At 36.3% G+C, this 22,675-nt stretch overlaps 1 protein-coding gene across 2 annotated transcripts in view; it reads right to left on the bottom strand.

Annotated features, from left to right (window-relative positions):
* The window catches only part of SASS6 (SAS-6 centriolar assembly protein), a 42,997-nt gene that overhangs the window by 7,660 nt on the left and 12,662 nt on the right, over positions 1–22,675 (bottom strand). For both annotated transcript variants that reach the window (XM_077905589.1, XM_077905590.1), the window contains exons 8-14: positions 18,800–18,991; positions 13,793–13,987; positions 13,595–13,684; positions 13,340–13,519; positions 12,731–12,812; positions 11,677–11,813; positions 9,502–9,630 (exon numbers count right to left, since the gene is read on the bottom strand). In XM_077905589.1, the coding sequence (XP_077761715.1) occupies positions 9,502–9,630; positions 11,677–11,813; positions 12,731–12,812; positions 13,340–13,519; positions 13,595–13,684; positions 13,793–13,987; positions 18,800–18,991 (1,005 nt within the window). The remainder of the gene's footprint in view (positions 1–9,501; positions 9,631–11,676; positions 11,814–12,730; positions 12,813–13,339; positions 13,520–13,594; positions 13,685–13,792; positions 13,988–18,799; positions 18,992–22,675) is intronic.

Raw genomic sequence — 22,675 nt, forward strand, 5'->3', positions numbered from 1 at the left:
TGCCCTAATCGAAATGCTGCCCTGCCCCCATCTTCCCCGCTAAAAACTCTTTATAAACTCCCCCTGCGGTTTGCCTGGGTGTGACTTCCCGGACTCGGGCCTTTCCAAGTGACAGAACCTCGCCCAGGAGTGTTCCCCATTAAAGCACTCTCGAACATACTGCCTGGCTCTGCTGTCTTTAATTTTCTCCACCAGTCATTAGAAGAAAACCTAACATTTCTATACACTAATAATGAGGTAAGAGAGGGAAATTAAGAAAACAATTCCATGTACCCCTACGTTTATCATAGCATTATTTACCCAGTCATAGGAACAGCCCACGTGTCCATCAACTGATGAATGGATAAAGATGTGATATATATTTACACAATGGAATATTATTCAGCACAAAAAATGAAATCTTGCCATTTGCAACAACATGAGTGAAGCTATAATGCTAAGCAAAATAGGTCAGAGAAAAACAAATACCCTATGATTTCATCCATAAGTGGAATTAAGAAACAAAACAAGCAAAGGGGAAAAAATAAGAAAGACAAACTGACTCTTAATTATAGAGAACTGATGGTTACCAGAAGGGGGGTGGTGTGAGGGGATGGGCTAAATAGCTGATGGGTATTAAAGAGTGCCCTTGTGATGAGCACTGAATGATATGTGGTTTTGAATTACTATATTGTACACCTGAAACTAATATAACACGATGCCAACTTGAATTAAAACAAAACAAAACAAAAAAACAAAAGTGGGCAAATAATCTGAATAAGCACTTCTCCAAAAGAAATATACAAATAGCCAATAGAATATGAAAAGATGCTCAACATCACTGATCATTAGGGCAATACAAATCAAAAGTACAAGGAGATACCACACCCATTAGGATGGCTATTTAAAAAAAAGAGAGAGAGAGAGAGAGAGAGAGAGACAAGTGTTGGCAAGGATGTGGAAAAATTAGAACTCTTGTACATCATTAATGGGAATGTAAAATGGTACAACTGCTATGGAAAACATTATAGCAGTTGCACAAAAAATGCAAAGTAGAAGTGCTACCAGCAATTCTATTTCTGATTATATACCCAAAAGAAATGAAAATAGGGCTTGAAGACATATTTGTTTGAAGACATATTTGTACACCTATGTTCATAGAAGCATTATTCTTAACAGCTAAACACAGAAGCAATTTAAGTGTCCATCAACAGATAAGCAAAATGTATTATATAGAATGGAATATTATTCAGCCCTATAAAAGGAGAAATTTCTAATGTATGCTACAACATGGATGAACCCTGATGACATATACTAAGTGAAATAAGCCAGTAACAAAAAAACAAATACTATATGATGATTCAACTTTATATGAGGTACTTAGAATAGTCAAAATCAGAGACAGAAAGTAGAACTGGGGTTACTAGGAGCTGGGAGGCATGGGGGAAATGGGGAAATTATTGGTTAATGGGTATAGAGTTTCAGTTTTACAAGATGAAAAGAGTTCTGGAGATGGTTGGTGGAGATGGTTGGACAACACTATGAATATATTTAAAACATTGCCAGTGTATACACAATTTTTAATTCTAAACTTTAAAAAGATTAAGGGGCGCTAGGTGGCTCAGTCGGTTAAGTGTTTGACTTCGGCTCAGGTCATGATCCTGGGATCCTGGGAATCAAACTCCACCTCAAGCTCTCTGCTGGGCAGGGAGCCTGCTTCTTCTTCTCCCTTTGTACCCCCACTCATGCTCTCTCACTCAATCTCAAATAAATAAATAAATCTTTAAAAAGGTTAAAACAGTAAATTCTATGTTATATGTATTTTACCACAGAATTTTTTTAGTACACTACAAAAGCTGAATTTTACTGTGTGTAAATGATACCTCAATAACCTGACTTAAAATGTAACTGGAAAGTTCTGAAGCTCATCAATAAAATTTTAGGGGCACCTAGATGGCTTCATCGGCTAGGCTTCTGACTTTGGCTCAGGTCATGATCTCAGTGTCCTGAGACTGAGCCCACGTTAGGCTCCACACTCAGCGGGAAGTCTGCTGCTCCTTCTTCCTCTCCCTCTACCTCTCCCTTACTCATGTGCTCTCTCTCTGAAATAAATAAATAAAATAAAGTTTTTTAGATACACTGAATGAAACCCATGGATGAAAATTAAGCATCTTAGGGATGCCCAGGTGGCTCAGCAGTTGAGTGCCTGCCTTCAGCCCAGTGCATGATCCTGGAGTCCTGGGATCGAGTCCTACCATCAGGCTCCCTGCATGGAGCCTGCTTCTCCCTCTGCCTTTATCTCTGCCTCTCTGTCTCTCATGAATAAATAAAATCTTTAAAAAACAGAAAACAAATCCATTTACAATTGCATAAGAAAGAGTGAAATAGGGCAGCCCGGGTGCCTCAGCGGTTTAGCGCCACCTTCAGCCCAGGGTGAGTTCCTGGAGACCCGAGATCGAGTCCCATGTTAGGCTCCCTGCATGGAGCCTGCTTCTCCCTCTGCCTGTGTCTCTGCCTCTCTCTCTCTGTGTCCCTCATGAATAAATAAATAAAATCTTAAAAAAAAAAAGAGTGAAATACCCAAGAATAAACTTAACTGAGGAAGTTAGATATACCCTCTGAACACTATAAAACACTGGATGAAAGAAACTGAAGACTATACAAACAAATGCAAAGATGTATCACGCTCATGGACTAGAAGAATATTGTTAAAATGTCCATAATACCCAAAGCAATCTACAGATTCAATGCAATCCCTATCAAAATATCAACAGTAATTTTCATAGAACAACAAACAATACTAAAATTTCTACAGAATCACAAAAGGCACTGAGTGGCCAAAGCAGTTCATGAGAAAAAACAATGCAGCTGGAGGTACATTTCAAGATATACTACAAAGCTATAGTAAAACAGTGTGGTACTGACACAAAAATAGACACACAGATCAATAGAACAGAATAGGATATGCAGAAATAAACCCATCCTTATATGGCCAATTAATCTATATCACATGATGTAAGAATATATACCAGTGAGGCAAAACACAGCGGACTCTTTAAATGGTGCTGGGAAAACTGGATAGCTACATGCGCTAGATTCAAACTGGACTACACTCTTAGACCACACGCAAAAATAAAATGGATTAAAGACCCAAATGTGAGACCTGAAACTGTAAAACTCCTAGAAGAAAATACAGCCATTACTCTCTTAGCAACATCAGCCTTAGCAACATTTTCCTGGATAGGTATCTCAAGGCAAGTGAAATAAAAGCAAAAATAAACTAATGGGACTACACCGAAATAAAAAGCTTTTGAATAGAAAACTATCAACAAAACAAAGAGACCACCTACTGAATAGAAGATATTTGCAAATGCTACATCCAATAAGGGGTTAATATCCATATATAAAAGTGTCACAACTCAACACCAACCTCCCCCCGCAAATAATCCAATTAAAAAATGAGCAGAGAAACTGAACAGTTTTTCCAAAGATATACAGGTAGCCACATGAAAACATGCTCAACATCACTATTTATCAAGGAAATACAAATCAAAACCACAATGTGATATAACTTTACACCTGTCAGAATGATCAGTAACGAAAAGACAAGAAAGAACAAATGTTGGTAAGGATGTGGAGAAAGGGATCCTGGGGTGGCGCAGCGGTTTAGCGCCTGCCTTTGGCCCAGGGCGCGATCCTGGAGACCCAGGATCGAATCCCACGTCGGGCTCCCGGTGCATGGAGCCTGCTTCTCCCTCTGCCTATGTCTCTGCCTCTCTCTCTCTCTCTGTGACTATCATAAATAAATAAAAAAAATTTTAAAAAAAAGATTAAAAAAAAAAAAAGGATGTGGAGAAAAAGGAAACCTCAAGCACTACTGATGGGAATATAAATTGGTGTACCACTGTGGAAAACAGTATGAAGGTAAACAGTATGAAGATTCCTTAAAATATTAAAAATAGAAATGCCATATGAATCTGGTAACTCCTACTGGGTATTTACCAAATGGAAAAAAGCATGGACTATTTATGCTTAAATATAAAACCACTCGTGTACAAACAAACATACACATACACATATATATTTTTGTATTATGCTTTTAATATATTTGGATTATATCAAAAGAAACTCCAGAGTCATCTTCTCTGAAAAGACAACTAGGGACCGTAGGACGGACATTTAGACAGTTATATCCTTTTGTGTATTTGGTAGCTTCTCATGCTGATATATTATTTTTTAAAACAGTTACCACAAAATAAGCAAAAATTAATTTGGAACCATCTGGTGAATGATGTGGTTTATCAAACTGAGAAATGCTATCTTTAGGTAAAATCTGTCTCTGAATAAACATTGTGGGCTAAATACTATCAAGATAAATCAATCATCTAATCTTAGATAATACTCTCTCATTACAGAAAAATCTCCCACATAAACTTCAGGATGAAATCTGATCATCACTCTAAAATGTTTCAGCTAGGGTGGCTCAGTTGATTAAACATCTGACTCTTGATTTCAGCTCAGGTCATGATCTCAGGGTTGTGAGACTGAGCCCCAAGTAGGGCTCGTGCTAAGTGGAGCCCACTTGAAGATTATTCTCATTCTCCCTCTGCCCCTCCACCCCCTGCTCACTCTTTCAAAAAAATTTAAATTAATACAAAATGTTTCAGTGATATTATCATTAAGTATTTTCCTTGACATCAAATAGCATCTTAGTTTTTGTTTTTTTTTAAAGATTTGGAGGGAGAGCAGAGTGAGAGAGAGAACATGAGCAGGGATGAGGGGCAGAGAGAGAGAGAGAGGGACAAGCAGACTTCCCACTGAGCAGAGAATATGATGCGGGGCTCAATTCCAGGGCCCTGAGATCATGTCCTGAGCCAAAGGCAGACACTTAAACCACTGACCCACCCAGACATCCCAAGTAACATGTTTTTCATAATACTTTAGTTTAATAGATACTGTAGTTTGCAATCATAATGGGGTTTTCACCACAAAATGTAAGCACCAAGGACTCCTGCAGGGGTAGCTCAGTGATTGAGTGTCTGCCTTCAGCTCAGGGCGTGATCCCAAGGTCCTGGGATCGAGTCCCACATAGGGCCCCCTGCAAGGAGTCTGCTTCTCTCTGCCTGTGTCTCTTGTATCTCATGAACGAAATAATGAACGAATAAAATCTTTTAAAAAAATGTAAGCGGGATCCCTGGGTGGCGCAGTGGTTTGGCGCCTGCCTTTGGCCCAGGGCGCGATCCTGGAGACCCGGGATCGAATCCCACGTCGGGCTCCTGGTGCATGGAGCCTGCTTCTCCCTCTGCCTGTGTCTCTGCCTCTCTCTCTCTCTCTCTGTATGTGACTATCATAAATAAATAAAAATTAAAAAAAAAAATGTAAGCACCATATTGGTAAGGACTTGGTCTTGTTCACTGCCATGTCTCTTGCAACTAGAACAATGCTTGTCTATATTAGGCATTCATTAAATATTTATCAAATGAATGAATCCTTGGTGATTATTGTCTTCAAAAATAAAGGAGAAATTATTTTGTTTATCTTGCTTTAATATTACAAAATGTTCTATTTGACAGCATGGCACAATCTTTCAAAATACTTTGTATTTCTTTCAGCATGATTTGTTCTTGTTTAATTTAACTCATGTAATTTTATATCCTCACAGTTAAACACCTACTTAACTGTACTAAATCTTAACAGTAACATTTAAAGACATCAGGTATAAAAGTTTCAATATCATGAAATAAAATGATCTTATTTTTACTACAACTAAAAAGATGATGTTTTAATCACTGTAGCTGCTAGCACAAGACTACCTAGATCAGTGATCTCCAAAGCAGGCAGTGATTATGACTACACACTGAGGTAGGAGAAGAAAATGTTATAAATTTAATATATATATTTTTAATTTCACTCTTTAATTTCTAAAATTTGAATATTATATTCATAGATAACATAATGAAGCAGTTATCCAATCAAATGTATTAACTCACCTAATCCTCACAATAAATCCAGTAAGGTAGATAAAAAATTATTGCTCCACTTTATAAGAGAAGACACTGAAGCATGAGAGAAGTTTCTTCTTTTTTATGTTTCAGTGGCTGGCCCAATTCACATATAAAGGCAGGATTTCTTTTTTTCTTTAAGATTTTATTTATTTATTCATGAGAGACAGAGAGAGGCAAAGACATAGGCAGAGGGAGAAGCAGGCTTCCTGTAGGGAGCCTGATATGGACTCAATTCCAGGATCCAGGGATCACTACCTGAGCCAGATGCTCAACAACTGAGCCACCAGGCATCCCTAAAGGCAAGATCAACTCTAACATCAGATTCCACCTTCTTAACCACTAAACAATGCTGTTATGTACATAATACAGTAGTTGAGTAGTATATGCATACAATTCACAAATAAATAAATATTCCTGCATTAGAGGTTCAAGCTCAACGTGTTTTGTTTTAGGTTTCCTTTTGTTTTGTAACTTTTGGGGGTACATGATCAAAAGGATACAGAGATAAGTGATATAGGAAACCCTGAAAGCCTTGTTCCTATGTTTAGGAACATCCTTGTTACAATGATTCCTCCAATTCCAGAACTATAAAGGTAATCTTGTAAGTGATATTGAGACCTATAAACTAGGTGACTGGGATCCCTGGGTGGCGCAGCGGTTTGGCGCCTGCCTTTGGCCTAGGGCGCGATCCTGGAGACCCAGGATCGAATCCCACATCGGGCTCCCGGTGCATGGAGCCTGCTTCTCCCTCTGCCTGTGTCTCTGCCTCTCTCTCTCTCTCTCTCTCTCTGTGACTATCATAAATAAATAAAAATTAAAAAAAAAAAAAAAAAGAAGCCGGCATTTAAAAAAATAAAAAAATAAAAAAATAAACTAGGTGACTATCTGGAAAGTAGTATTTCTTGTCCTCACATTGGATATTATATATATTCTTGGAAAGCTGTTTAAAATTAAAAAAAAAAAAAAAAAAAGAAAAAGAAAAACAGTGTGGAGGCTCCTCAAAAAGTTAAAAATAGAACTACTCTATGATCCAGCAATCACACTACTAGGTATTTATCCAAAGGATACAAAACACTAATGCAAAGGGATACATGCATCCCTATGTGTATAGCTGAATTATTTATAATAGCCAAGATATGGAAATAGTCCAAGTGTCCATCAGTTGATGAATGGATAAAGAAGATGTGGTATATATACACAATGGAATATTATACAGCCATAAAATTAAATCTTGCCACTTACAGTGACGCAGATGGAGCTATAGAATACAATGCTAAGTGAAATATGTCAGATAGAGAAAGACAAATACCATATGATTTCACTCATATGTGAAATTTAAAAAACAAAACACAGGAAAAAATGAGAGTGTGTGTCAAAGCAAGAAATAGACTTAATTGGGCAGCCCGGGTGGCTCAGCCGTTTAGCACCACCTTCAGCCCAGGGCTTAATCCTGGAGACCCGGGACCGAGTCTCTATCAGGCTCCCTGCATGGAGCCTGCTTCTTCTCCCTCTGCCCGTGTCTCTCATGAATAAATGGATAAAATCTTTAAAAAAAAAAAAAAACACTTTAAAATGAAATGAAAAAACAATTCAATTATATTCTCAAGAAAAATATTAATCCCAAGATGCAATCACATTTGAGTATATTAAGAAACAATAATATTCAAGAAACAAGTGTTGGCAAGGATGTGGAGAAAAAGGAACCCTCATATACAGTTGGTGAGAACATTAACTGATGCAGCCATTGTGTGAAACAGTATGAAGGTTCCTTAAAAAATTAAAAAATAGAATTACTGTATGATCCAGTAAAATTCCACAACTGGGTATTTACCCAAAGAATATGAAAACACTAATGTGAAAAGATATGTACACCTCTATGTTTACAGCAGCATTATTTACAATAGCCAAATTCTGGAAGCAGCCCAAGTGTCCACCGATAGATGAAAGGATCAAGAAAATGTGGTATATATATATACAATGTGATATTGCCCAGCCATAAAAAAGAAATGAAATCTTGCTATTTGCAACAACATAGATGGAGTATGTGAAATAAGTCAAAGAAAGACAAATACCACATGATTTCACTCATGTGGAGCTTAAGAAACAAAACAGAGGAGAAAATAAAGAGACAAACCAAAAACATATAGTTAAAAAGGCTTTTTTAAAATAAATATTTTATTTATTTATTCATGAGAGACATACAGAGAGAGGCAGAGACATAGGCAGAGGGAGAAACAGGCTCCCTGTGGGGAGCCTGATGCAGAGCTTGATCCCAGGATCTCATGTTGAGCCAAAGGCAGACGCTCAACCACTAAGCCACCCAGGTGCTCTAAAAAGACTTTAAAAGTTAAAAAGAAGCATAGGCCTAAGCAACACAGTCAGCTTATTTGTAGGGCAGCCTGAAACTAATTTGATAAAGGGTTTATAAAAACAAATTCAAAGTCCTCCATTCAAAATATTGTTTTCAGGGGCGCCTGGGGTGGCTGAGTCAGTTAATTAAGCCTCTGACTCTTGATTTTTGCTCAGGTCATTATCTCAAGGTCACAGGATCAAGCCCACATCAGGATCCAGGCTCAGCAGGAGGTCTGCTTGAGATTCTCTCACTTTGCCTCTCCCCTCCTTGTGCACACTCTCTAAAATAAATACATCTTTAAAAAAAAAATCTTTTCAAAATTGTTTCTATGATTTACAAAACAATCAATTTTGACCTAAACTTAAGAATGAAAATAGAATCAGTGGCTGGTCTGGGATGCCTGGGTGGCTCAGCAGTTGAGCATTTTTGGCTCAGGGTGTGATCCTAGAATCCCAGGATCGAATCCCACACTGGGTTTCCTGCATGGAGCCTGCTTCTCCCTCTGCCTGTGTCTCTGCCTCTCTCTCTGTGTCTCTCATGAATAAATAAGTAAAATCTTAAAAAAAAAAAATCAGTGGCTGGTCTGGGTGAATTATTGTGAAAATAAAATTATAATACATGTGAAAACAATATATAAACCTAAGACATTAAGTACTAACAATGATGATGAAGAACTCAAGTGGGTAGAAAAAAATCTCAGCAAATATCACATTGAAGGAAATGCTAGTTCTATGCTATTTAAGAAAATGTTGCCAGAACTACATTTTAGAATATGCTATAAGTCTACCTTATCACACCTTAAAGTCCTGGCAGTAAAATCCAAAAATGTCACCATAGCTAATACATCAGCAGTATGAAGTCAGTAATTCTAGTTAGGTTTGAGAATTGTAATAGAGAATGAATAAAAATGGAAAACGGTTCAACAGGGATAAATAAAATTTAAGGAGGGTAATGTCCAGCTTTTTATAAATTATAGTGACTCAAGAAATACCATATAGTACAGGTAGTACTTCCTATAAGCATAAACTAGATATTCTGGAATATATTTATCTATTAACCTAATACTTAGCAACTGACCAAAACACTAATAAATCTTTAAAAGAAAAAAATTTGTTACTAGCTTGCTATATTTCCTCCCAAAAAAGTATTAGTTAATTTGTCTACCTTTGGTCCTGAAATTGGGTGGTTGGTATTTTTGGCAGATACAGGATGAGGAAAGTTATTCTGGAATGCATATGCAGAGGAGATAGGATAACCAATCCCAAAAGTTGGGTAAGTCAGTCTACCATCAACCTAAAAATAAAAACATAAAAAGGTAAGGATGAGTTATTAGTTCTAAATAGTATTTACTGATCTATGAGACACTGTTATAATACTTAAAAACACTATCTTTAGAGGCCAATTTTATCATGACAACACAAAACTCTGCTTTAATAATAAATAATAGCATGAGGCTAGGATATCTAAGCTTTCTTAAGGAGTGGCCTTGCAAGCTTAACAAAATGAACCACTGGACCTGTCTTTGAAAGGACTTCAAATGACCTCTCTGAATTACCCTGGTTCCCTATAGATTATAGATCTTCCATTCCTGAAAATGGGATGGGGGAAGGGTGGAGTCATAGATCAATATGCCAATCAGATACAAAATAAAAATAATTTTCTGCCAGAATGAGAACAAGGTATGTGTTCTTAAATGGACTGATTCTGACAGTAATTTGCTTTGTCACTAATTTTCAAATATAGTGACAACACCATTAACTAAGGTCATGAAAAGAGTTTATAAGAGAACTGAAACACAAACCTTAAGAAGCAATTGTATAAGATCACTGGCTACACAACAAAAACACCTTTTACGTAGCTATTTATCATCAATTCAGAAGGTTAAGATTCAAATTTCTTCAAGTTGTAATTCAGTGCTAGGTACTTCTTTCCACACCTTTTTCCAACTTAGCAAAAATCTATTCTTTTAAACATCAAGTCAATCTAATTTATAAATACAGTTAGGTATTTGCATTTTAAATCCTCTGCCAATGCTCTCCAACAAATGACTACCAGAAACATGTCTATATGTGTACACCCTGGGTTTACTGCTCCTTGCAAACAATGGAGACTGCATACTGTGGGAAATCTAGTAAGAGGGGGTGTGACAGTATGTAGGTGTTAAAAGGGACTTTATTAGACTTATGTGTTAGGTGTTTCAAGGAACAGTTTAATAAAGTGTGGCCTTGTTGTGGTTCAGATGCTATCTGGAAATGGGGATAACTGTATGACTCAGTATCTGAAATAAATCTTATTAGGTAAGTATTAATGCATTGAGGCCAAAACCGTAGTTGGTAAAGAAGGAGCAGTAAATCATGTTAGCCAAGACGGGAGAATGTTTCCCATTTTGTGGTTTGGCAATGTTCTTTTTTTTTTTTTAATTGTGTTCAGACATGATTATGATGTAATCCTGTTTTTGTCTTGATCTGTCACAGTCACAGAGTGGCCTTGCCTGATGTTGATATTCTGTGAAATTATTTATGTTCAACAGGAGAGCCCCAAGACCTAGTTGTGAGTGCTAGGCTAGCTCTCCTAGCAACACTAGGGCCTTGGTGATAGTACCAAGCCAGCTCCCAGATGTAAGGAGTTGCTCTTCTTTTTCTCCCAATTTCTTGCAAGGAAAAAGCAAGAGACCTGGTCCTGGGAGCTAAAAACCTTAAATCTCATTAACTACTTCCTTCTAGAAACTGGAGCTGACAGACTGATAAAAGGACATTTCTTTCTCTTTTCTCTTAAAATTAGAATTCAGTTTAGGCTCCTTCTATCATAGTTCCAACTTGAGCTCAAACTCTGTTTTCCCTTCTTAAGGTCCCCAGAATACTCCCTTCTTTAGCACATTTGGCATTACTTATTACTGAATGATTTCTATATCCAATTTTTAAAAGTGCACCCTTGGGTAGCCCGGGTGGCCCAGCGGTTTAGCACCGCCTTCAGCTCAGGGCCTGATCCTGGAGATCCGTGATCAAGTCCCACGTCAGGCTCCCTGCATGGAGCCTGATTCTCCCTCTGCTTCACTCTCTCTCTATCTCTGTGTCTCTCATGAATAAATAAATAACATCCTTAAAAAAATAAAATAAATAAATAAATAAAAATTTAAAAAAATAAAAAGTGCACCCTTGAAATATAGCCTCTTTATTAAGAGCAAGTTTACCTATATATCCCACTTCCAGGTGGGACTTAACCTTTATCTCAGTGCTAATCAATATCTAGTCATATTAGTCATGGAGACTTCCTTAGTCTGGCAACATTTTTATTTTAGGCAATTTACTAAGACCACTCACATCTTAATTTAAATCTTACCACATTAGAGTTAGAAGAAATTCCACTTCTAATTGTGTTACTGCTAGAATGCACAGGTGGAGTGGTAGAAGGTCCCAATACATCTTGTTTTCTCACTAGCTGATTTTCATTTAGTTCTTTATTTAACCATGTGATTACTTAAATAAAAGAACAAAACAAGGTAAAGAATTTTGACTTTTTAATTTTCTAATAACTTTAAACATTTAAAAGTTATATTGAGATCTTTTTAAGTCTTTCAGAATACCTTATATCACAGGAAAATATAGGTTCACCTAAATGCTTATCATTAAAGACTCTTAGCAACCACCACATACATAGAACTCTTTATTTTATTACTATCAGAAGTACGTATTTCTGCTAGTCTTGGATCTCTTTGAAGGCTTTCACTTCTAGAACAATATCTTACAGCTTATTTGAAGTTCATACTCTTGTCTGATAACCAATACTAAAAACTGAGAAAATGTGAGGATCCCTGGGTGACTCAGTGGTTTAGCACCTGCCTTTGGCCCAGGGCGTGATCCTGGAGTCCCAGGGATTGAGTCCCGTGTCGGGCTCCCTGAGTCCCCAGGGATTGAGTCCCGTGTCGGGCGCCCTGCATGGTGCCTGCTTCTCCCTCTGCCTGTGTCTCTGCCTCTCTCTCTCTCTCTGTCTCTCATGAATAAATAAAATCTTAAAAAAAAAAAACAGAAAATGTTAAAGCTTAATCTTATATTTCAGTTTCAAATAATTCATGTTATTACTATTAGATAAATATAACAATTAAAATAAGGAATAGTGAAGACCTTTAATATGAAGAATTTAAATTACAATCAATATTTTCAACACTTAATTTTGGGTTACTGAGACATTTAATATGGTTTTTGTTATAATGATAACTGCTTTACAGGGCAACTGATATACAAGTTACTATAGGAAAGACATGAAGACAATGTAATTAAAACAAATTATTTGGCTGTAGCAATATCTTGATTTACCTAGACTTTTATGAACTCAAAATTTTCAGATGAATAGAACAATTATAAATCTCATTTACATAAAAAGGTAAAATACTTACACTTCTCATTATTTTTTAGAAGCTGTTTGCTTTCTTCAAGCTTTTGAACAGTAGCTTCTAACTGTTCTTGTAATTTGCATACCTGAAATATCAATCCTCTCTTATTAGTATAATAAAGGCTAAATAAAAACTAAGGAATGTATCTCTATTAATTAAATACCATTAACTATTAAATAGATAAATGAATTATAATTCACCTGCATAACACCCGTATGTGTACGTATATATAACAAACACTCAAGGTATCTAAGTCATGATAACTAACTTTTCAAATTGAAATAGGTTAACTTGGGCAGCCCAGATGGTTCAGCGGTTTAGCGCCGCCTTCAGCCCACAGTGTGATCCTGGGGACCTGGGATCAAGTCCCACATTGGGCTCCCTGCATGGAGCCTGCTTCTCCCTCTGCCCGTGTCTCTGCCTCTCTCTCTGTTTCTCAAATAAATAAAATCTAAAAAGAAATAGTTAACTTGTGCTGAAGCTAGTTATGTTCTTTTGGGGGGATAAAAAAGCCAAAGCTCTTCTCTAATATAACACATTTTTTAAAAACCTGAGAAAATTTGTTATACTCTAGAAGTAGTCACACACGCAAAAATATAGAATATTCACTACCTCTTGCTCTTTAATTCGGAGAGCCTGTCCAACATCTTGTAATTCCTTTTGTTCCTTTTGTAATTTGTCTTCCTTCTCAGCCAAGAGTTTCTCTTGTTGAACAGTTACTGTATTCTTCAGTTTTAATTTACCCATTAAAGTTTTCAGATCCCCCTGTAACTTCTTGATAATTTCATTTGCCTGTAAAAGAGCTTCATATGTATATCTCTACTTAACCCAATGAAATTTAATATTCTATTATTTTTAAAAACAAACCTTAAGAAGTTCTGCTGATAATGATTTTATTGTAGCTTCAAGTTTTCCTAGCTGTACCTGATTTTTCTCACCATTCTCTTCTAAAGCCACCTGATACATATTTTTTAAAACAAAAATAATTAATAGGATGTTTGTGTTTAAAAAAAGCATCACTTGTAAATGTGATCAACAATTTGTTTAAAAAATGTTTAAATAGACCTTTTGTTCCTGGATTGTATCAAATGCTTCTTTTGTTCTTAAAACAAGCTGGTCCTTATCCTTGATTTCCTGTTCTAAAACAGCCACTTTTGTTTGTAGCTGATTAATATGCTTTTCTTTTTCATGGCATTCGGCATCTAGTGTAGAATTCTCTCTTCGCAAAGAGAGGACTTCTTGCTTAGCCCGCTGGAGTTCCTAGAGGAAGAAAAAAAATGATGCAGTATGAAAAAGAGAAGTTAGCTGCTCTGGTTATTTATAATTAGACATTTAAAATATTTAAGAAGCCTTTCAAAGTTCTAGTACTTTTTTTTTATTTCATATAGCTTTTATTTAAGATTTATTTATTTTAGATTTTTAAAGATTTTATTTATTATAGAGAGAGTGAGCAGGAAAAGGAAAAAAGGGAGAGAGAATCCTTAAGTCGACTCCCTATTGACTATGAAGCCCGTCTCAGAGCTCCATCCCCTGAGATCATGAACCACCCTGAAATCAAGAGGCGGCCACTTAACCAACAGAGCCACCCCAGCACCCCTCCATATAGCGTTTATTTTATTTATTATATTTATTTTATTTATTCTATTTATCCTATTTATTTTATTATTTTTTATATTTTTTATTTTATTTTATATTTTTTTATTTTATTTTATTTATTTTATTATTTTATTTTATTTATGAGAGACCCACAGAGAGAGGCAGAGACACAGGCAGAGGGAGAAACAGGCTCCATGCAGGGAACCCAATGTGGGACTCTAATGCGGGTCTCCAGGATCATGCCCTGGGCTGAAGTCGGCGCTAAACCGCTGAGCCACCCGGGCTGCCCTTAAAGGGTAAAAATTAGAGACAGATTTTGGCTCTAACATAAGGAATAGATTTTTAACAATTTGAACTCTTCAAAAATGGAATAGTGTTCTTAAGGATTAGTGAGTTCATTCCTATTTGGACCTATCTAAGCAGGTAATAAATGACTTTGTGCCAGAGATGAAGAGAAACTTTTACACTGGACCAGATAATTTCTACAGTCCCTTCCACTTTTAAGGATTCTTAAGATTTTCTAATTTTAGGCTCATGGGCTCAATAAGAGTTATAATCATTATAATATTTCCCAATGATTCATGAAGCCTGTTTCTTCATAGTGAAGGATCCAGATACATGTGGTGATTTAAAACAACATATACAAAAATTGGTCTGAAAATCTAGTACTGATTTTTTTTAAAGGATACAGAAGTCCCTCTAAGGTTGTATGTAACTTGTAGACTTGAAATATGATTGTAAAATACACTAATATCTAATTCAATGACAACAAGGAAAATAATCTTGATTTATGAATAAATTACTCTAACTTTTAAAAACTAGTAACAAGGATTTTTTCGTACCTTAAAATTTACACTTAAAAAAAAATCACTTAGGTAATAAATGCCCATTATAATAGAATTTCAAGAACATAAAATAAAAAACCCTATCATTCTACCATGTAAGCAGCGGTTCTCAAGCTAGTATGCATATTGAAATCACCAAGAAAACTTTAAAACTATTGATGCCTGGCTCCATCCCCAAGAGTCTTATTTAGGACGCCTGGGTGGCTCAGCAGTTGAGCATCTGCCTTTGGCTCAGGGTATGATCCCAGAGTCCTGGGATCGAGTTCTACATTGGGCTTTCTGCATGGAACCTGCTTCTCCCTCTGCCTATGTCCTGCCATTCTCTCTCTCTCTGTCTCTCATGAATAAACAAATAAAATCTTTTAAAATAAAGTCTTATTTATAGTTAGTATGAGGTACGGCATGGGCAGTAGAACTCTGTAATGGATTCTAAGGGTAGCCAAGGGTGGCTGCCACAATCTGCTGTTAACATTTTGCTCTGTTTATATGCATTGATTTTTTTTTAAAGTACTCATACTGTGCAGTTTTATAATCAACCTTCATACATATTACGATCTTTCCATGTCAACAAATATGTTAACACTTCTGGATTTGCTCTTAGTTCACTCTTTAAAACAAAAGTAAGCAAATATAATTGTTATTTAAAAACAGATTTTTTGGGGGACGCCTAGGTGGCTCAGAGGTTGTGTTTGCCTTTGGCTCAGAGTGTGATCCTGAGATCTAGGATCGAGTCCCACATCAGGCTCCTTGCAGGGAGCTTGCTTTGCCCTCTGCCTGTGTCTCTGCTTATCTAATGAATAAATAAATTAAAATCTTAAAAAAAAAAAGATTAAAAAAAATCTAAGATAGGTCACTTCCCAATTAGCTAATACCATCTAAATACTGCCAAGTATACACAACTCGAGGATATAGTATTTCTAGATAATTTTCATCTTTAACAAAACTTTACAAAATAATTTTATAGTATTATGCCACAACATAATACTTTGATTTTAGAAGCAAATTCTACTATCAGACAGACTTGAATACAAATCAAGGTTCTTCGGTGTAACCTTGGGAATTATTTAACCTCCCTGAATCTTAGTTCCCTCATTTTTAAAACAGAAATAACAAACACTTCATAAATTACTTCACTTAATTTCCATAAAAACCCTAATGCAAATTGCTTAGCATAATGCCTGGCACACAATAAATAATAAATGGCAGCAATTATTTTTAGGGCACTAATGCCTAAAAGGTATAATTTACCATGATTAGGTAACAATACTCAGAGGTTTTAAAAAAAAAAAAAAAGTTCCCAGTGCAACGACATGGAGTTTGAGTGAAATAACTCAGTTGGAGAAAGACAAAAACTGTATGAAAAACTCATAAAAACAAAAACTCATAAGTGGAATTTAAGACACAAAACAAATGAGCAAAGGGGAAAAAAGGAGGAAGAAAGAGAACAAGTGAGCCAAGAAACAGGCTCTTAACTATTGAGAACAAATTGATGGTTACCAGAGGGAAGGTGGGTGGGAAGATGAGTGAAATAGATGATGGCAATTAAGGAGGACTGCACTTATGATGAGCACAGGGTGTTGTATAAAGTACTAAATCTCTATATTGTACACCTGAAACTAATATAACACTGAATGTTGACTATACTACAATTAAAAAAAACAAAGGGGTTCCCAGGACTGATCATGTTCAAGTCATCTGCAAATCTTGAAAGAAAGATTTTGATTAGACATTAACGAGGGTACATGATGAGATGAGCACTGGGTGTTATACTTTATGTTAGCAAGTTGATTTAAATAAAAAAAAATTTTTTTAAAGATTTTATTTATTTATTCATGATAGACATAGAGAGAGAGGCAGAGATACAGGCAGAGGGAGAAGCAGGCTCCATGACGGGACCTGAACATGGGACTCAATCCGGGACTCCAGGATTGCCCCCTGGGCCAAAGGCAGGTGCTAAACCGCTGAGCCACCCAGGGATCCCCAGAATTTTTTTTTAAAGAAATAATTTGGGATGCCTGGGTGGCTCAGTGGTCGAGCATCTGCCTTCCGCTCAGGTTGTGATCCCGGAGTCCTGGGATTGAGTCCCACATTGGGCTCCCTGCATGGAGCCTGCTTCTCCCTCTGCCTGTGTCTCTGCCTCTCTGTCTCTCATGAATAAATAAATAAAATCTTAAAAAAAATTTTTAAAGAAATATTTTGATGAAATTATATAAAGCCCATATAATGGAGCACAGTATTTATAAACTGGCCAATTTCAGGGCGAAGATAAAAGAAGTCATATAGTATTAATGACTATCCAATGTACAAGGAAGATTACAGTATTTTACAAACTGGCGCAGAATACTGAGGATCTGAACATAAAATCATCAAGCTTTCTACCCATGGCAGCCTGGGTAGCTAAGTGGTTTAGCACCGCCTTCAGCCCAAGGTGTGATCCTGGGGACCAGGGATCAAGTCCCATGTCGGCTCCCTACATGGAGCCTGCTTCTCCCTCTGCCTGTATCTGTGCCTCTCTCTCAATCTGTGTCTCTCATAAGTAAATAAAATCTTAAAAAAAAAATTTTTTTAAATAAATAAATAAAATCATCAAGCTTTAGAGTTGGTGAAATGGAGTGGGGAAGTCCCATGAGCTCAAATAACACTGATTTTTTATTTAAATATGATAGACTTAACAAAATCTACGTTTTCTGATTAATTCATGACAATAATGTATAATGCTAGGAAGGAGCTTATCATCATAGCCAAAGCATCAACAATGTGTCACAGAGCAAGATTTTCTAAATGTCTCTGTTGCCTAAAAGAACAAAGGAGTACTAAAGATAAGCAAATAAGAGGATACTAATCCTTGCTCTTCCATTTACTGGCTATGAAACCTTGGGCAAGTTTCTTAAACTATCTGTGTCCTAGTTCACCATCTGCAAAATAGGGATAACAGTACCTTCTTTAAAATAATTATAAGAATTAAATGGATTAATACCTGTAAAGCAGTTAAACAGCACCTGTCACATAGCATGTGTTCAGTATGCCTTAGCTATCAGCATTACTAATATCATTATTATTAGACACATTATTCATATAGTTGTTGGACGTGTTAAGTAGGCTGAAAGAACCAGGCCTGTAAACACTGAATACATTGAGCCATTGACACTGTGCAGATATTAAAAGTACACTGAGGGCAGCCCTGGTGGCTCAGCAGTTTAGCACCAGCCTTCAGCCCAGGGTGTAATCCTGGAGGCCCAGGATCGAGTCCCACTGTCAGGCTCTCTGTATGGAGCCTGCTTCTCCCTCTGCCTATGTCTCTGCCTCTCTCTCTGTGTGTGTGCTTCTCATGAATAAATAAATAAAATCTTAAAAAAAGTACACCGAAAAATCTAAAGGTTATGTCAACGAGCTACTCTTCAAAACCCTAACTAAAAATATCTAAGTTGACCACAGTTCTGTTCTGAATTATCCCTTTTCATCAGATTTTAGATTCTCAATTTTTTTGCAATGTCTGATCACCCTAATAACACCAAAACATCCTTGCAAAGCATCAGAGAAACAGCCTGGATACAAATACTAAAGTCACCAAATTTAAATGTTATTTTAAATTGGGGGGGTGGGGGGGAGGAACAAACACAACGTTCAATACCTCTTCTACACCCGACAGTTTTGTTTTCAGTTCTCTGATGGTAGAGTCTCCTTTATATTTCCTTTCCGTTAGGTCTTTATTAGTTGCTTCTAACTCAGATAATTTGTTTTGTAGTTGCTGGATATTTCGTTGATGGAGGATTTCTAAATCTTTTTTCTGTTGTTCATGCTGCTGTTGGTACTGTACCTGTGCCTATTATATAATAAAAGTATAGTATCAAAATTGAAAACAAACACAAATACAGAAAGATTTGAAGAAAAATAAATCTTATTCTTATATATAATTATAAAAATTTCCTGTTTCAAAGAGGATCTATTTTCAATTACAGATTTCATGAAGGAGAAAGGTCAACAAAGGTACATTTACTATTTTGATCTTGTTCTTAATTTTTTTATTTTTAAAGATTTTATTTATTTATTCATGACAGACAGAAAGAGAGAGAGAGAGAGGCAGAGACAGGCTCCATGCAGGAAGCCCGATGTGGGACTTGATCTCAGGACTCCCGGATCACGTCCTCAGCCGAAGGCAGACACTCAACCGCTGAGCCACTCAGGCGTCCCAATAAATAAAATCTTAAAAAAAAAAAAGACTGAAAATGTAATGTGGGAAGAAAATAACTGCTGGAGCAATCAAGAAGAAAAAAGAGTAAACTGCTGAAGATGGTAATCAAATACATTGAAGGCAATAAAGGCAGTAAAAATAAAGGACTGGTTTTATCCCAGTGATCATTGTAATTTGGAGTTTTTGTTTAAAAAATAGAGAGGGACGCCTGGGTGGCTAAATGGTTGAGCAACTGCCTTTAGCTCAGGGCATGATCTTGGGGTTCCAGGATGAAGTCCTGCATCAGGCTCCCCACAGGGAGCCTGCTTCTCCTTCTGCCTTCTCTGTCTCTCACAAATAAATAAAATCTTAAAAAAAAAAAAAAGAAATGCATTGTTAAAAATAAAAAAAGGAAGTATGAGGGCTAGGACTACAACATTTACATTTTCTACTCTGGTCACTGCAGGTGATTCTGACGCACACTGAAATTTTAAAATCACTGCCTAGAGGGTGCCTGGGTGGCATCGGACTCTTGATTTCAGCTCAGGTCATGATCTCAGGGTCATGAGAGTGAGCCCTGCATCAGGTTCTGCACTGGACATGGAGCCTGCGTAAGATTCTTTCTCCCTTTCCTTTAGCCTCTCCTACCATCCCACCTCCACACATGTGCAAGTTCACTCTTTAAAAAAATTAAAATCTGGGATCCCTGGGTGGCGCAGCGGTTTAGCGCCTGCCTTTGGCCCAGGGCGTGATCCTGGAGACCCGGGATCGAATCCCACGTCAGGCTCCCGGTGCATGGAGCCTGCTTCTCCCTCTGCCTATGTCTCTGCCTCTCTCTCTCTGTGTGTGACTATCATAAATAAGTAAAAAAAAAAAAATTAAAAAAAAAATTAAAATCTATTATTTATTACATTAGATAAAGGTGGAAAAATGACATGATTATTTAATTAAATCCCCAAAATCACTCATCTGGCTTTTAGCACTCTTTGGATTAACTCTCAGGATGCAGAACAAACATCATTCCTAAAGATCAGACATTTTAGGTTATTTACCAAAAAAAGAATGAAACAAGGAAAGGAATCCACTACAATTTAGCATTTTTCTGTACAAGAAGAAAAAATGGTACTAATCTTAAAAAAACATAAATTATCATTTTATACATATCTACCTGAAAAACTAAGAAAATCAGCTCTAAAACTATTAGAATCTGTAAAGATAATATACAATTAACAAGTATGATATTAATGCATATCAGCAATAATCAGAAAATTACTGTAGTGGTGGGACATAGGTGGTCCAATTCATAGCACAAAAAGTTATAAAATCTCTAGGTAAACAAATTTTAATAAGAACTGTAAAAAAAATAAATAAATAAAAGAGAAGATGGAGGGAAATAAAGAACAAACTATAAGCCTGTTTTAAATAAGATCTAAATAAATGAAAAGATATTCTCACTACTGGGTTAGAAAATCCCAAAGATATTAGTTCTCCCTAACACTCCAGAAACAAGGTCAAACATACAAAGAAATTTAGTATATATTAAAGGTTGCATTTTAAATCAGTGGAATATATGGTATTGGAACAAATGACTGACTTTATGTCAAAAAAATAGGGATCCCTGGGTGGCGCAGCGGTTTAGCGCCTGCCTTTGGCCCAGGGCATGGTCCTGGAGACCCGGGCTCGAATCCCACGTCGGGCTCCCGGTGCATGGAGCCTGCTTCTCCCTCTGCCTATGTCTCTGCCTCTCTCTCTCTCTCTCTCTCTGTGATGACTATCATAAATAAAATAGAAATAAAAAAAATAAAAATAAAAAAAAAATTCTATAAAAAAAAAAAAAAAAAAATTCTCATGCTGTATTCTATAAAAATATAACCCAAACAGATTAAAAAGTTAAATACAACAACAAAAAAACCAAAGTATTAAAAGAAAATACTAAAGGAATAGCTTTCATAACCTCAGGGTGGCAGAGGACTTCCAAACATGAAATGAAACTTTAAACCATAAAAGCAGAATGACAGATTTGATGACATTCAAATAAAAAGAACCATATAGGGCAAAAGGCAATAGTAAAAGGCAAAGACAAACTGGGAGAAAATGTTTATAATATACATAATAAAGATATAATATCCCTACTTTATACTATGGAGAAATGAAAAGGTAAGCCACAGACAGAAAATAATCCCTATGCATGTATCTGATAAAGGATTCATGTCAAGGGACGCCTGGGTGGCTCAGGGGTTGAGCATCTGACTTTAGCACAGGGCGTAATCCCAGGGTCCAGGGTCGAGTCCTACATCGGGCTCCCTGTGGGGAGCCTGCTTCTCCCTCTGCCTATGTCTCTGCCTCTTTCTTTCTGTCTCTCATGAATAAATAAAATCTTAAAAAAAAAAAAAAAGGATTCATGTCCAGAATATACAAAAAATTCCTATAAATCCATAGGCAAAATATTAATAGTCTAACTTAAAAATAGGCTAAAGATGCAAACAGGCAAGAGAATTCTTGAACTTCACATGAGAATATCCAAGTGGTCAAGATGCATACTATGAGGGATTATCATACCCCTTAGAATGGCGGTGTAAACTGGTATTCCACTTTAAAGACTATTATCAACAATAGCCAAACTATGGAAAGAGAGTAAAAGTCCACTAGCTGATAAAGATATAACACAATGGACTATTACTCAGCCATAAAAAAGAACAAGCTCTTGCCATTTACAATGATGTAGATGGAGCTAGAGTATATTATGCTAAGCAAAGTAAGTCAGAGAAAGACAAATACCGTATGATTTCACTTGTATGTGGAATTTCAGAAAGAAAACAAATGGACAAAGGAAAAAAAAAAGAAAAACCAATAGACAATTTTGGAAAACAAACAGATGGGGGGAAGGAAAAGAAGTGAAACAGGTGATGGATATTAAAAAGTACCCTTATGAAGATAAACACTGAGTAATGTATATTACTGAATTACTACATTGTACACCTAAAACTAACACTGTACTGTATGTTAACTATAGAAGAATTAAAGTTAAAAACTTAATAAAAATGGGGAAAAAAAGAATATGGGGAAATAAGTACTGTTCATATACTATCTTTTAGATTCCATTTGAGACAAACTTTCTGGCTGGCAAATTTGTAATATCCATTAATATCTTATATAGGAGGAATATTGCTGTCTCACTTCTAGAGACAAAGAATGTTCATTATAGTATTATTTGCATTAGCCAAAATACTGAAGTATTTAAATGTCCATCAGTTGGGTAAGTAGTTAATTTATGTTATATATGCAAATACAGAACACTATGCAGCCACTAAAAAGGAATATCTGAACTGTTGTACA

This window comes from Canis aureus, chromosome 8 (assembly GCF_053574225.1).
Source record: "Canis aureus isolate CA01 chromosome 8, VMU_Caureus_v.1.0, whole genome shotgun sequence".
NCBI lineage: Eukaryota > Metazoa > Chordata > Mammalia > Carnivora > Canidae > Canis > Canis aureus.